The 14,916-nt window shown below is 40.7% G+C and overlaps 1 protein-coding gene across 11 annotated transcripts in view; it reads right to left on the minus strand.

The window, feature by feature from the left end:
* NPAS3 (neuronal PAS domain protein 3) overlaps nt 1–14,916 on the minus strand; it is a 641,499-nt gene that overhangs the window by 16,368 nt on the left and 610,215 nt on the right. For all 11 annotated transcript variants that reach the window (XM_080977754.1, XM_080977753.1, XM_080977750.1 and 8 more), the window contains 2 exons: nt 9,030–9,223; nt 4,302–4,408 (listed from right to left, as the gene is read on the minus strand). In XM_080977754.1, the coding sequence (XP_080833880.1) occupies nt 4,302–4,408; nt 9,030–9,223 (301 nt within the window). The remainder of the gene's footprint in view (nt 1–4,301; nt 4,409–9,029; nt 9,224–14,916) is intronic.

A 14,916-nucleotide genomic window follows, 5' to 3' on the forward strand; every position in this document is an offset into this window, starting at 1 on the left:
CCTGGAGCTCCTTGAAGGCAAGGTAGGATGTAAATGTAATAATAATGATACTATTATAATAATTTCTGAAATAATGCAAGTTTGGTGCAGGGTAACAACCAAACTTTGTGTGAATGATAACTCCCTACGAAACCTCTGTTGAGCTATCTCTTTTCTTACAAATGGGTTGGCTCCAAAGAACAGCAAGGAGAAGGGAAATAAATGACCACTAGTTAATAATGCACCCGCAAGTGCTTGCACAATGGTAGAATAGATGTCAGGGACTAGCAAAGCTCTGAGGAGTCTGTGACAGAGGCAGGGGGCCAGGGGACTGACCCAGCATAGGGGGCCAATGATTTATGGTGCCACCCACAAGACAGGAGCCCTGAGATCCTGCCTGGCTTGTCTTATCTGAGCCTGTTGCCCTGAGGAAGATGAAGGAGGGCCTCAGAGCTGACCAGGAACCTGGGCAGCTGGTGTGAAGAGCTCCAGTCCCAGGGCAAGGATGTCTGGATCCATAGGATAATTGGCAGAGTAGTGTTCTATTGGGGGCCCTGCTCCCTCTGCACCTTCTCTGGGGAGACTTGGCAGCGCTGAACGCTAACATGAACCCTGGCATTCTGGACAGAGGTGCTGCTGACTGGGAAGGGACAGAACAGTATCAGAGAAATATTTGAGGCTTTGCCAAGTGGACAAAGCCAAAGTGATCACCTCCTCCCCCCCCCCTTTTTGAGCCACTTGCTCCAGGCATCCTTCCATTTCTTTCCCCCTCAAACCATTCTGCGTAAGCAGACTCCAAAGAGATCAGATGGACTTTAAGTTAAATTGAGCAGAAACCAGGAGACAAGCTTCCCGGAGTTCTCTTAGTTCAATGTAGTGTTCAATGAAGGAGAAGAATTGTGTGGTTGACAATATGCCCTTTTGCTGCAATACATTTTGGTGTTTACATTCAACTATAACTCTTTTCTCAAGCAGTGCTATGCTGAAATCTGTTCTTCAGCTTCTCAAAAGTTTTCTTCCCCTGTTTTTCTGCCTTATTCTCAGGTCACTTTTTAATTTCTTTAGCATTTCTGGGGCTGAGGGTTTTTGCGCTTACCTTATCACTGTGAGGTGGTCAAGGGTAGTACGTGTCTGTGCGTGTGTGTGTGTGCGTGTGTGTGTAAGAGAGAGAGAGAGAGAGAGAGAGCATTTCTTTCTAGCAAGCATTTCTCCAGCATTCTGCAGCCTCCCTGGCTGCCAGCACTTCCTGCCACGGAAAGGGCCCTTGAGAGGAGTTACCTCACATTCTCCTCCCTTGGACTTTAATTGATGTGTGGAAATGGAAGAGTACAGAGTGCAGATCACTGGTGAGGTGAATTGTAAGAAAGTAAACACCCCTCAGCCACCTCAAAAAGTGCAAGTGCAACAAAAATACTGGACCCCATCCATAGGAATTACACTAAAATATTCTCCCCCCTTTAACAATTGTCACATGCAATTTCTTTTCTCATTAGTGAAAAGGGTTGGTGTGAAAAGAAAGCGGGAGAAATTTTCAGCACAGCACTAATTTTAAGCAGCGCCACATGATGTCTGAATAACAAGACTAAGTGTTATCCCTAGTAGGAAGAGGCACCATTTAGGTCCACTTCAGGCAGCAAAAGGTCTTGTGCAGGCATGGGTTTTGAGAATCTTTTGTCCACCAATGTGCCATTCTGTGTTGTGTTTTTTTTATTATTATTTCAACTGCAATAATATCACATTTTGCATCAAAAGGTCAGTGTCTGTCTACGCGGTAGATACTCCGGCTGACCAGTCACCGCAGTTAGCTACTCTTGCCAATGCTTATGCTGCAAGATAAATTCTCTCTCCATTGTTGGTCTGACTTCTAAGTTAGCTCACTCAAAAATCATCTAAACCCAAGACATACCATCACATTAATTTAAAATCAATCTCTTTTGCTTTAGTGATTATCATAAACTTGTACAACAGTGACATTCATTTGTATATTTTAGCATTTCACAGCAGCCACAAAATGCAAAAGGCTGACATTGGAATCAGTTTGATTTCTTTTATGATTGAAGATATTAAGCACTACAAGAGCATTGAAATTTCGATATGATTAGGATCAAAATTCCTCAGGATCAAAACACTCCTTTTTTCCCCCTACAGTTTTACTAATTGTGTGCTACTTGACATTGTAGAGTTATTCCACAGCATGATAGCAAAACTTGTGAAGTGTGTTTTTACTGTCAAGAATTATCGAGTCATTCTATCTTGGCTTTTTTATGTGCTTAAGGTTATTAAAAGAACAAGAAAAATATAATTGATATGTACAAGTTAAAAGGCTTAGTTCATTTGTAGCTGGGAGACTGAACCACTAAGTAATATTAAATGTGTCAATAGAAATCTTCAAATGAATGTACACAAAAGCAGCCATGTACGTATGTGTAACTGGTTTTGGAGAAAACTCTTCTCTCTGAATTGAAGGGCAAGATCGCTTGGCAAAAAGGAAGCAGTGAATAAAATGGTAGTGAAGCAGCCTTTTAAAAAAAAAAAAAAAAATCTGGATTATTTCAGTTACTGAAAACCGAATAGGAGTATATCAGAGAGAATGCTACCAAACATATTCATCAGAGACCTTTGCTTTATGGGAAATGAACTGCCCTTGCTGGCTGTTCCTAAAGAATTGTGTTTCTTATAGCTGTAAATCAAGTCCTGAAGAAATAGGAGGATGTTCTCCAAGCAATAGCTAAGGGTGACAAGTATCTTTTTGTCAGAGTCAGGTTTATGAATTTAGACCTCAATTAAGATTCCAAAATGGAAAAGAACATATTATATCTGTGGCCATGCAATGCTAGTGACAATGTTCCTACAAGCAATATATCCATTTTTTAAATCCTGGTATATTGTCCTATATTTGTCCAGAAGTATATTCATGACATCCTCTGGAGGTCTTGACTCCTCTACATCCTGTCTGGGTTCCCAGCCAGAAAGTACTTGATGTTACTGTTCAGTGAACATCATTAATTTTTTCAATTAATTGAGGAGACATATGCTTCTACATTATGTGACACCCATTCATTCTCCCCTCCGCCCCAGTTGCAAATGGACTTGCTAAATCAGAACAGGGCAACACTGTTGTACTAGAACAGTGCCTCTTAAAGTGCCTTTTTCATATATTAAAGCAATGGGATGTATATTCATTAGCTTTGTCCCTCTTACGGTTATCTGAATGCAGAATACTAATACCTTTATTTTTTAAAAAAACACAAGGCTACAAGGGGATTTATTTGACAGGAATTTAGCATGGAGTTGGTAAAGAGGCCCCCAATTTTAAATAGTTTACTCCAGAATAGTTCCTCAGCATTAATTCCAGCTATGTTAAATAATTGCAGCCAGGGGGCTCTGCCAGTGGAAAAGCACAGCATTTCCCCTACTCTTCCTTATCAAAGATGAGGGTGGAATGCAAATGCATCCCACCCACCACAGGCCCAAATACTTCTGATGCTGGTTGTATAAAAATGTACCAGCGCAATGTCCTATGTGCTCAGCATCACATTTCAACTGAGTCTCTGATAACTATGCATGCAACACTATGCACAGTGCCCATAAAATGATACATGAAGCAATAGCAAACTCATTAGTAGCATAGCAGCTGAGGTATGAAGGGTCGTATCACTAGTCAGCTTATCTCACAAGCATTCTCAAATAAAGGACCTGTCCATCTTACACGACTGGAAAGCAATGTAAAACCAGTCGCCACAGGAGCTGTACCATGTCCTGCCACCCCAGAAAAGTTTTACCAGAAAGGAATGATCCTTGCATGCTTTGGGGAACCCTTTCTAGGCCTTGTCCACACTTATTAACACTCATAAATCACTGTTCTCAGCAGTCTCCAGACCTCATGGCACCATCTGCCTTTTAAAACTATTCTTTCTTTTCCGCAGCCCATTTTGGGCCATAGGATGTTGTGATGGTCACTAGTATAAATGGCTTTTTAGACAGAATATATAAATTTACGGGGAACAGGTCTATCAACTGTTAGCTACGATAACTAAGGACTAGAGCTGTCAACCAATTAAAAGATTTATACTGACCAAGGTTGCAATCCTACGCGTATTCAGGTGGGGGTAAGTTCTGTCAAATTCAATGGGGTTTACTTCTGAATAGACACATAGGGTTTCACTGCAAACCCTCATTGGCAATCATAAATGATTTAGGGGAGGGAAGCATTTTACAACAGAACCATTCCCAAGGTTCCACAAAGAAATGTACAATATGCAAGGAATAGTTCAAGAGCAGTTGTAAGGCCAGTTCATTTTGACATGCCTTGAAGTACTTACAGTCTAAGTGACTGTGCCTGATCCCTTCCACATCTTCAGCATGAATGAAGTGGTAACATCTCTTCCCTACGATATCTACAGGGGTCAGATCCATGTAATCACTAATCCTATGAAGGAAGAAAATAGAGCCTATAAGTTGAGCAATAAGTAAGTCAATAATAATATAAGAACAATGCATCATGTTATATCCACACCCCAAAAACAGCACGTGTGTATCTGCTTGCCAAGACATTCTTGAAATTCCAGTTGCACATTGCCCTACTGTGCTGGCACAGACATTGCTATGTCCCTAGCCCATGCTCTTATCTGCGGACACAGGAAATTCTAAGATTGGTTCCTACAAAATGGGCATCTGAAGAAATGTTTTTCATCACTGCAGGACACTCATGACATTGCTGCTTTCTATGCACAGATGAGGCACAAACTAAGATTGTGATATTTTCCGTTTGTCTCTTTTAAAGGAAAGCTGCAGATACCAGCGAGTTAAATTAAATGCAAAGCAAATCTTTGTTGGGTCCACTCATGTCATACAACAGCCACTAAGATAATATAATTCCTTAAAATACAAAGCTCCTCATTAAAAGAGCAAGATATTTCAAGGTTACATAATAAAATGAGAACATGCTATGCTTATGCTAAATGATTAGAGATACCTTTCATTTCAACAGATTGGTCTTCTATTGGGTATATTCATGGGGGGAAAAAAGGCTCTTCAACTGTTTCCTGGCACAAAGTCCAAAACTGACATTTCAAGCGATATAATTTAAATGCTGAGACATACAGATGCCTGGGGGTGTTCTCTTTTCTAGTCTTATTCAGCTGGGAGCAACGCTTTCACTCCTGGCTCTTTCAACTGGGACTTTGTGGTTTACTCCACACAGAAACTTTTAAATCCTTTCAGTACCTCTTTCTGCTCTATGCTCTGCTCAGCCTCTCTCTGTATGTGTATGTCTCTGTCATTGATTGTCCAGATGTCAATGTCCTCAGGCTTCAGTGGAAGGGAGGGGGGGAAATCCTCAAAATTGAAAATCATGTTGGGTGAATCAGCCTCGTCTGCACAAACATTTGAAATAGGTTCTACACACACACACACACACACACACACACACACACCCTCATTTAGAAGACATAATTCATATTTATGCTTTAAATTCTGCCACCCACAAATGCCTCTTTTAGAAACATTTAGCCATGAAGATCCCAAGGGTACATTTTGCAGGGCTGCTCCCCTATGGCAGAGGTTTAAGACTAGTTTAGAGATAGAGCTATCAAAGTACAAACAGGGTTCACACATTTCGAGTGCAGAGATAACCAGCAGAGTGTTACTCCCTATAGTCACTCTGAGAGACAGTAAGAACTAGGTGTGATAAAAATATTGCAGTGAATTAGGGAACTACCTGGCAGGTTCTCACTATGGGGCAAAAATCACTTACTAAAGTTAAAGGTGGTGTGTGTGTGTGTGTGTGTGTACACACGACTGCTGCCTACATCATCTGGAAGCAGGAGAAACCACGATACTCTGCTTCCTCTATTCTCCCCCACCAGAGGGGATAACACATACTTTAGTGTAGATTGATGGAGACCAAATTGTCTCCAGTCAATTGTCAGGTTTTGCAGGATGGGAAGGGGTAGAATATAAGTCTCATAAAATTGATGTGGACCAGGAGAAGCTGGACAGCCCCCCCCCCCCAAATCTCATTCATGACAGACTGCAGGTTTAGTATGGCTGGGACAGGAGGTAGGACATTCCTCTCCAAAAGAATATGAGAAGGGCCCGGCTGGATCAGGCCAATGGCCCCTCTAGTTCAGCATCTTTATTTCACAGCGGCCAACTGATGCCTATGGGAAGCCCAAGAGCAGGAGCAAATGTGGGCAAGCCAGTTACAAGAAGCAAATTGTTTTCTTGAAAACTGCCAAGTTTCAGTGCTCAGCATTCATGTGGTGCTCTTGTAAATGAAAGTCACCAAAATAAGAAACTTAAGAGCAGATACTCCAAAAATTAAGGAAATAATTCCAGCATGACAAAGAAATGGAAGCCAGGACAGACGTTTGTAGATGAAGGGGCAGGGCCACTGTGTACTCAGTGTTAGAGCACGTGTTTTCATGTTGCTAGTCCCTAGTTAAATCAGGTTAACAGGTGATGGAAGCCTGTGACCGAGACCTTGGAGTCTGTGGCCAAGACCTCATTGCCAGTCAGAGCAACAATACTGGGCTACTAGAGGGGGAAATAACCTGAGCTGGTATATGGTAGCTTTCTATGTCACTTGGTACCATTGTGTTCCATAGGACAAAATAAATGGCTGTCATCACTAGATACGGTTAGGGTCCAAGTCTGCTCTCTTCAGAACCTGAGGTCATTAGGTAAGGCTAGGTGATTCCTGTGCTTCTAACATACATACATCTATTTCCTCGCCTAGTGACTAATAGTCATCCAATTGTATGAGAGAAAAGTAAGTATGCTGAATGAGGCAACATCATGGTGGGGACAAAAATATTCCCAACCCTGATACTGGGACATGGCCTCCACTGAGACCACAGGAGGGAAGTATTCCTGCAAGGGAAGCTGTAATGCAAGGGACTTCTCTCCAACACACCTGCCAAACTGATTGGCATTTTGCTAGTGGGGAAATGAAAGGCACAAACCATTATATTATTGCATTGTTATTAATATTTGGGAAATATTAATTCTGTACTCTAGGGCACTTTAACATGTCACTGTACCAACATGAACAAAATCTGATACGAAACACTGTCAGCTATTCATTACATACAGAGCTCCTGACCATGCAATTTCATTCTACACAAGGCGTACTACTGACTTGTCATCTGGCTTGAGCACAGTATATTGCAATCTCCAAGATTCCTTTTTTTCTTCTGATGTGTGATAGGTGCAGTAGCATGTGCATAAAATTCATTTGCGAATTTTTGTACTATGTCTTTCAAGTCAACATGAAACTCTGATTAGTTGCAGGACTGAAAGAATACAGCTGTGTTCACACAACTACCTAAGTTCATTGACCATGTGTTGCATGAGGAGGGAACAGAATCCTGCTGCAGGCTTTGCCATGACTACAGCTACAGACACATACAAACTGTACATATGCTCAGGAACCCCATAAAAATCAGGAGTCCCCCTATTTTGTGGACAAACCTATAGACTTCGTATGCAAAGTTACAGCAACCCATTGAATGCATGTAGATCAGGGACTATGCTGCTGTGATCCTGCTTTTGCCACCCCCTGCCAACGGATGAGAACAGGGCTTATCTCTCTGTGCTCCAAATATCTTTACTTGTGTACCTCTACTTACAAAGAAGTAGGGAAAGGTGATGCATACATCACTCTTGTTGAGATTTCTAAACTGTTTATCAGCTCCAGAACTCGTGAATTTCACTACGGAAAAGACCCATGTATCTCACACAGTGGAAGGAGAGAAATAAACCTGGTAGCTTGACATATAAGCCAGCCTTAATCTATTGCCCAAACCGGGGGGAAACATGTTTTTACTTTTTTACCTTCTCGTTTCTATAATTCGTGTATGCTTGCTATTCCTGTACCACCAACTTAACTATCGCCTTTCCCATGGCTTCTTTGCAAACATCCCCACTGTTCAACTGTAGTATTACTTTTTTCCATGATTCCAGTTACAGATAGGTAGCCGTGTTGGTCTGCCATAGTCAAAAAAAAAAAAAAAAAATTCCTTCCAGTAGCACCTTTAAGACCAACTAAGTTGGTTCTTGGTATGAGTTTTCGTGTGTATCTGAAGAAGTGTGCTTGCACACGAAAGCTCATACCAAGAACCAACTTAGTTGGTCTTAAAGGTGCTACTGGAAGGATTTTTTTATTTTTTCCATGACACGATCATGCACAGGTTCCTCCGCTGACCTACTGGGCCTATTCCTTGAAAGTTCAGCCAAGCAACAGAAGGTGCAGCTGTTCTGACTAAAAGTGATATCTCATGTACTTCAGTGTTTTAAAGTAAAGCCCCACTGCAAAGAGTGCTACCTGGTTGATGTTTTGTAATGGATTAAAGACAACTTAAACTGTTTATACTGAACCATAGTTCAGCATTGTATCGCCAGTACCAAAAGTGTCTTGAATGAATGGTACTTGCGAAAAAAAAACAGAAAGGATGTACAGCTGCAAACTTTACAAATGGTGTACTACCTCATTGATGAGAAAAACCATCTGAGAATGATCCAATATAGGATATGGCTTGAGAGAAAATTAAGAAAAACTTGAATGACTGCCTGCCCTTGGGAAAATATGCCTATCTGCCTGTGTGTTGTGTGAATAGCTGCTGCAGATGGGGTGGGAAAGGGTAGATTCTGTTATGATTTTACTCAGGCGCTCACTGATGTACTCCCAAGGGCCCCAGTATTCCACTGTGCGAACTGCTGATCCAGAGGTTACCACAGTAGTTTGCAGTCAGAAAAGCAACATTTAAATTCTGGCATCCCTTCCTCCGTTAACTCTCTAGGCAACCATCAGTCAATCAATCTCCCACTCAGTTTTCCAAATCTCAAAATGTGGTTCTCCCTCGTCTGATTGAAAGAAGATACTTGGTGGGGTTTTTTTTTTCTACATAGCTGTACAGCTGGCATCATTATCCTCACAGGAAATCAGTACCCTCCTCCAGAATGTGTATTGTGGTAGAAGAACAGGGATGTTTAGATGCGCAACACTGGAAAAACAAAACAAAACAAAACCAAAAGCCAAAATGCTGTACCTATTTTCACAGTAAATGATATTGAGGTCCATGTTTACTCGAGTAACAAACATGTGGCAGTCGATTCTGACTTCATTGATCGTAGGAGGGGGCAAAGCATGAGCAACAACTACAAGCCCCATGATTTGGCTAGGGACTGTCCGCCCATGGGACAGCGACACTCTCAGGCGCAACCTTCCTGTTATATGAATCACCTGCAAAACAACAAACAGCAAAAGGAAATCTCAGTAAATGCATGATACAAATGTGAAAGCAATCCTTTTAAAGGACAGCGCTATTATTGTAAAGAGCACTTAACTCTGCCAGAATTGTATTTAGCCACCGCCAGTATTAGTCTTAAGCTTATTAATATTGGCTGTCAACATGTCCTGAATGTCCTCATGCTAGGAAAGAAGAGAAGAAGAAGAACATAATATCCAAATGCTTCACATTTATCAAATCTAATATGCAAGCTGCCTTGGGTTATTGATCTTTTTATCTGTCCGCTTATTTATTTATTTGTTTGCAAGAGAGAGAGAGAGAGAGAGAGAGAGAGAGAGAGAGAGAGGGAGAACAAACCGGAACATGAAGGCAAGTAAGAAAAAGATCGGTGCTTGAAGTGATGATGGAAGAAATGGAACGCTGATTTTAAAACATTTGGGGATTAAATTATAAAACATGTATAGCCGCAATTCGGAAAAAATTACAGACCAATAATTAAATAAATTGCCAGCAATATATATCACAGAGATGCTGCTTTGCATTCTTAAATATCTTTGTGCATTTCTGACAGGATACATGAGTCAGCAACAGATCAGCCTGTTCGACAATCAACACCTTGCTGGGGCAACCCAGGTACTGTGCAAGAAATAGAAATATCTGGTACATGAATAAGAGTCATTCATTGCCGTTTCATTCTCTTTGTTTAATGGAGGGAATTTGTTGTTTGATGCAACTGATTTAGAATTTCTGGTTTTTTATAAGTCAGCTCCATTGCAAGCATGGCCAATGGCTAGGGGTGATGGGAGCTGTAGTTCAACCACACCTGAAGAGCTGAAGGCTCTCCACACCTGCCTTAGGTGAACAAAAACATGACACAACTGACACAAGCCCTGCCCAATGGCCTTTATTTAAACTGTTGGACTCCCATGCCCTGACTTGCTAGTTTCCACTGGGTTCTGCTCCCTGCCCCAGTCCAGGTGTCAGCATTTTTCAGCCGGAAACCCTTTTTGTCTATGATTTACAACTCTCAAAATCTACACTGTTTTGAAGTGAGAGAGGAAAATAGACACATCATTTCTAATTCAGCTTCCCCTTGAATGTATGGAAGGACTTAAGCTGTGTCCTGTTTGCATAGGCATAAGAAACTAGCCATTTTACCTTGTTAAATTGTAAGGAATCATCTGTATTTAAAATACCTCTTTCATCCTCAGAAAACACCTTTGCATTTAACTGGAGAGACTGTGTTTCTCTCTCCCCCCCCCCCTCTCTCTGAGGAAGAGTTTAATCTTTGTGGTTCATCCAATCAAGGACCTTTATGATGAGATGATAACACGGAAGCTGTCAGTGACAACTACAATAGGGATTTTTCAGAAGATGGACACTTCCTCCACTGATAATTTTTACCAAGGCACAGCAAGAGCCAAGAGAAGTTAGTTACTACTAATCTGTGCAGGTTATTAATGTTGACTAGGAGCTGGAAAGCTCCATTTTCCATTAGCAAGTTCTTAAGCGATCAACTACACAGAGTGTCAAAAATAATTCAAGCAATGAGGACCAGATATAAACTACTATTTTTCTACAATTCTCCATTTTAAAAACTGCCTGAAAATTGTGAGCTATATATGTACTGATGACTATCTAGATGTTGTGGGTTTATGACACCCAGCAACTGAGGTAATTATTGCCTAAATTCATATATAGTGTACCTTCAGAAGACGAAGTTCTGTGTGAATATTTTAAGATATTTCTAGAGGCAAGGATGCAAGAATACCATTTTAAAAACCCATTTTGGTGAGACCTCATTAACTAATGAAGAAATAGCTAAAAGAAATAGGATTTAACTTCACAGGAGGGACATTAATAGTATACTTTGCTCCTTCAAGCTAGGCTTACTTATATGCTTATTTATCATTATCTATCTTATTTGATCATAATTCAGCTTTCTTGGGGGGAAATACAAATCTGTAAATGCTTGGAAATATACTGCTTTTTAATAGTTAACTAGAAATAACATGATAAATAATCTTGTAGTAAACACAAGATGCAAACTATTGTTATATGAAGAGTTACTATGTGTTTGAAGTTGGCGTTAACACCAAGGGCAAAACACTAAGATATGCCATATTTAAAGCCTACTTATCTTCTGCATATATGCTCGAAACAGTGTTTTGTAACGTATTGCTTAATATCAAACAGATTTGATTTTGAACAAGTGCTTATTTATTCAGTGTCGAAAGCCCTCCTCTAGCAGATTCCACAAGAAAGAAATCTAGTGCGTAATCCAGCATGTCTCAACCCCAAGGGCCTCGGTGGAACTAAATTACACCAATGAGTCCTTTGATTCCATTGAGTTCTGTTGGAGTCATTGTATCATAGGGCAAACTGGATGTGACATGGGAGATCCATTACTGCATCTCGCAATATATATTTTCTTTTTAGTAAAAGCTGCCACAAATTGTTCTTGTCTTTTCTGACTCTCTCCAGCTAATAGCAGATTGAGGGGGATTTCCAAAGCTAGACATGGTTAAGCCCTCCCTACTTAGTGCCCCACCTGGGGGCAATATGTCCCCTCCTCCCTGGCTGCTTTTAACCACAGGGAAGGACATTAGGAAGGTTGACTGTCAGTCTCCAAAGCATGTCTAGTTTAGCTTTAGCTTCCTCAGAATTGCACCCCAAACCTGATGTAATACACACATTGCCAAGCCAATTCCATTAAATTTCACTACAAGTGGAAACAGTTTAAAACAGAATCCAAATAATGTAGTGCTTTCTTTGTAGGTTCTGATTTGAGGACCACTCAGATCCACATTCAGCTGGAGCTGCTTACACTTGAGATGGTCTTTGACTCTAATGTCAGTTCTTTCATACTAAATAAACTAGATCTTATTCCAGTCTCTTAAATTTGTTTCCATCACAGTTATATCCATATCATCTGTCTTCCACCCTGCCTGGTCTTTTTCAGTGGTGTCTGAATTAGATTTTGCTGCACAGTATCGGATCAGAAACTTCAAAGAGGAATGGCAAACTTGAACTGCATGTTACCTGATTGTCCTAAGATAGAAAGAGGCAATGGAAACATAACCACACTGCACAGTCTGCAACCAGTTCTGTTGATTCCACAATGCAAGATCCATGGCCTATTTCCCAGATTGGTTCTTCAGTCAACCATCACTGTGCCTTCCCTGGTAGCCAACCAAAGACGGAGTGCTCTGTTTATTGTGCAGTTGCTAGCAAATTTTCCCCAGTAAGTAGCCTGCCCTTTTGGTGGGGAAACGAGGGGGGGGCACTAACTTTATGAGAAGGACCATAGCTTGGGGAAAAGCTTTGGTTCAATGGCAGAGAAGGTCCCAGATTCAATTCCTGGCATCTCCAGTAATATTGAGAGACCGCAACCTGAAAACCTGGAGAGTTGCTACCAATCAGTGTAGACAATACTGAGCAAGATGGACCAATGAACTGACTCAATATAAGGCAGCTTCCCATGTACCCATAGCTCAGTGATAGAGTACATGCTTTCATGCAGAAGGGTCCAAGCTCAATCCCTGGAATCTCCAGTTAAAGGGATGTCAGGAGGTGACAGGAACTAGCTCTGTCTGGATCCCTGGACAGCGGCTGTCTGTCAGAGCTGCAATACTGGGCTAGTTACATAAATGTTCTGATCTGGCAACTTCACCGCTTCAGATTGAAAGGCAATGCTGAACATATCTAGGAGGTTTTATTTTATTGATCAGAGTGCTAAATCAAATCTATATATATATATGCATGCAGATGTATGGTAACTATACAGATGACGGAACATCTGCATAATGTCACGCAGAACTAAAATGTGTATTACACATTTTGTGCTGAAATACTTCATTCCCTGGTTAGAAAGAAATTTCAATTATCTTCACCTGGTGCTAACATATTGAGGAAACTGTAGTTTATTTTATTTTGTCTGATGAGAAACTGAATGAGAAAGATGTTGAATGTGGATGTAAACACAGTTTATGATGTATGTGGGGATCCTAGCAAGCACCATTTCTTGGACAAATATATATCTTTTCCCCTGCCATATGCTCTGTCTTAATCTGTTGGTGACAAGTAGCTCATACTCCCCAACTTCTCACAGAGGAAAATAGGGACACTTGGGTACTCAGAATCCTCCTATTTGTACACCAAGCATCACTACCCTATGTACACATCCTGGTCCACATTGCTCTTCTCTGCCTGCAGTTCATTTACTTTGAAATTGTCTGTCCTGAGGCCCTAGACTTCCCTTATACATGCAGATACCAGAGCAATAGATAATTTTTCTCAGTGAACATGAATTTAACAGCATGCCCCCTAGATACAATATCCAGAGGCTTCTAGAAGGGTCGAAACTTGAAGAATTCTAATACAAGCAACTATCTAAAAGACTGCTTCCTTCGTATCTTGGCAGACGGGATGTCTTCATGGTTCCAAGTGGAATTATTTACAAATCAAGTTGTTTTATATATTCCCCATACACCAGGAATGGGGAACTGGATCCAGCCAGCAGGCCTGCTCCTGATTTTCCCCACCATCTGTGGGCCAAGCTGGACAGGCCGGTGAGGCCACCCACAGTGACATCAGGGGACCTGATTTTGCCCACATGGGTAATGGCACAGCTTTCAAAGCACAAATGATCAGCTGATTGCCAGGGTGTGAGGCACTGTGCATGGGGTTTTGCAAACACTAATAATCAGCTTATATGCCTATAGGGTAGTGTTCTTTGATTAGTAGTAGTAGTAGTAGTAGCAGCAGCAGCAGCAGCATTTATCACACACTTAATTGTAGTATTTATCCCACATGTATTACAACCTATGTCTACAGAGTTCCTGGAACCATGCATGTGGCTATCCTATGTCATCTTCACAATAACCCTGTAAGGTAGGCTAGCTTATGAGAGATGCTTAGGCTACATGACTTGCCCAAGCCTAGCTGAATGCTTTTTTCTTTTCTTTTATGGTGGAGAAGGAGGTCCCATTTCATATTCTGTACAATATTCAATACACCACACAGGATCCTGAATTTATAGTGTGATATTGCAGCAGGATTGTTTATCTGTACAGACTTATCATTTTTCAACTGAATGAACCTAATCATGGGACAGGCCAGTATATTGAAGATTGGGTTGCAGGTTCAAGCTTTAATTCTCCTTTTATAAGCACCAGCTCTCAATTTACCTTTGAAGAATGGCGTCTACTAGCTATACAATTAATCCATTTTGAAATGTGTGCTTTCTTTCCTATTTCCTATTAATCAAATTTACAACAAACAAAACAAAACAACCTCACTTTCTGAAAATAAACAATGATACAGAATTTGTGTTACAGAAATTGAACACACATAGCAAAACCTGGATTTATGACAACCTAATAGGATAGGTATTGCCATGGAATCATAACTCACACCATTTTGTTTATTATATCACTCACTATATCTGAGACCAGAGTAATAATTCTTCTTCACCATCACAGCAGCAAATCAAATCAGATCTCTTAAAACTCTCCTTTCAGTGTTTGTTGGTAATCTCACATGCCATTTTTTATTTTAAAATACCATAGAACACCTTTTCCATTTGACAATCTGAATAACAAATCTGTTAGCAATAAATTTATCTTTTTTTCAGGTTCCAAAGTAAATGAGCATTTCCAGACCACCAGTTCTTTAAGAAGGGTTA

Source organism: Podarcis pityusensis (assembly GCF_964106645.2).
Source record: "Podarcis pityusensis genome assembly, chromosome: 1".
In the NCBI taxonomy this organism is placed as follows: domain Eukaryota; kingdom Metazoa; phylum Chordata; class Lepidosauria; order Squamata; family Lacertidae; genus Podarcis; species Podarcis pityusensis.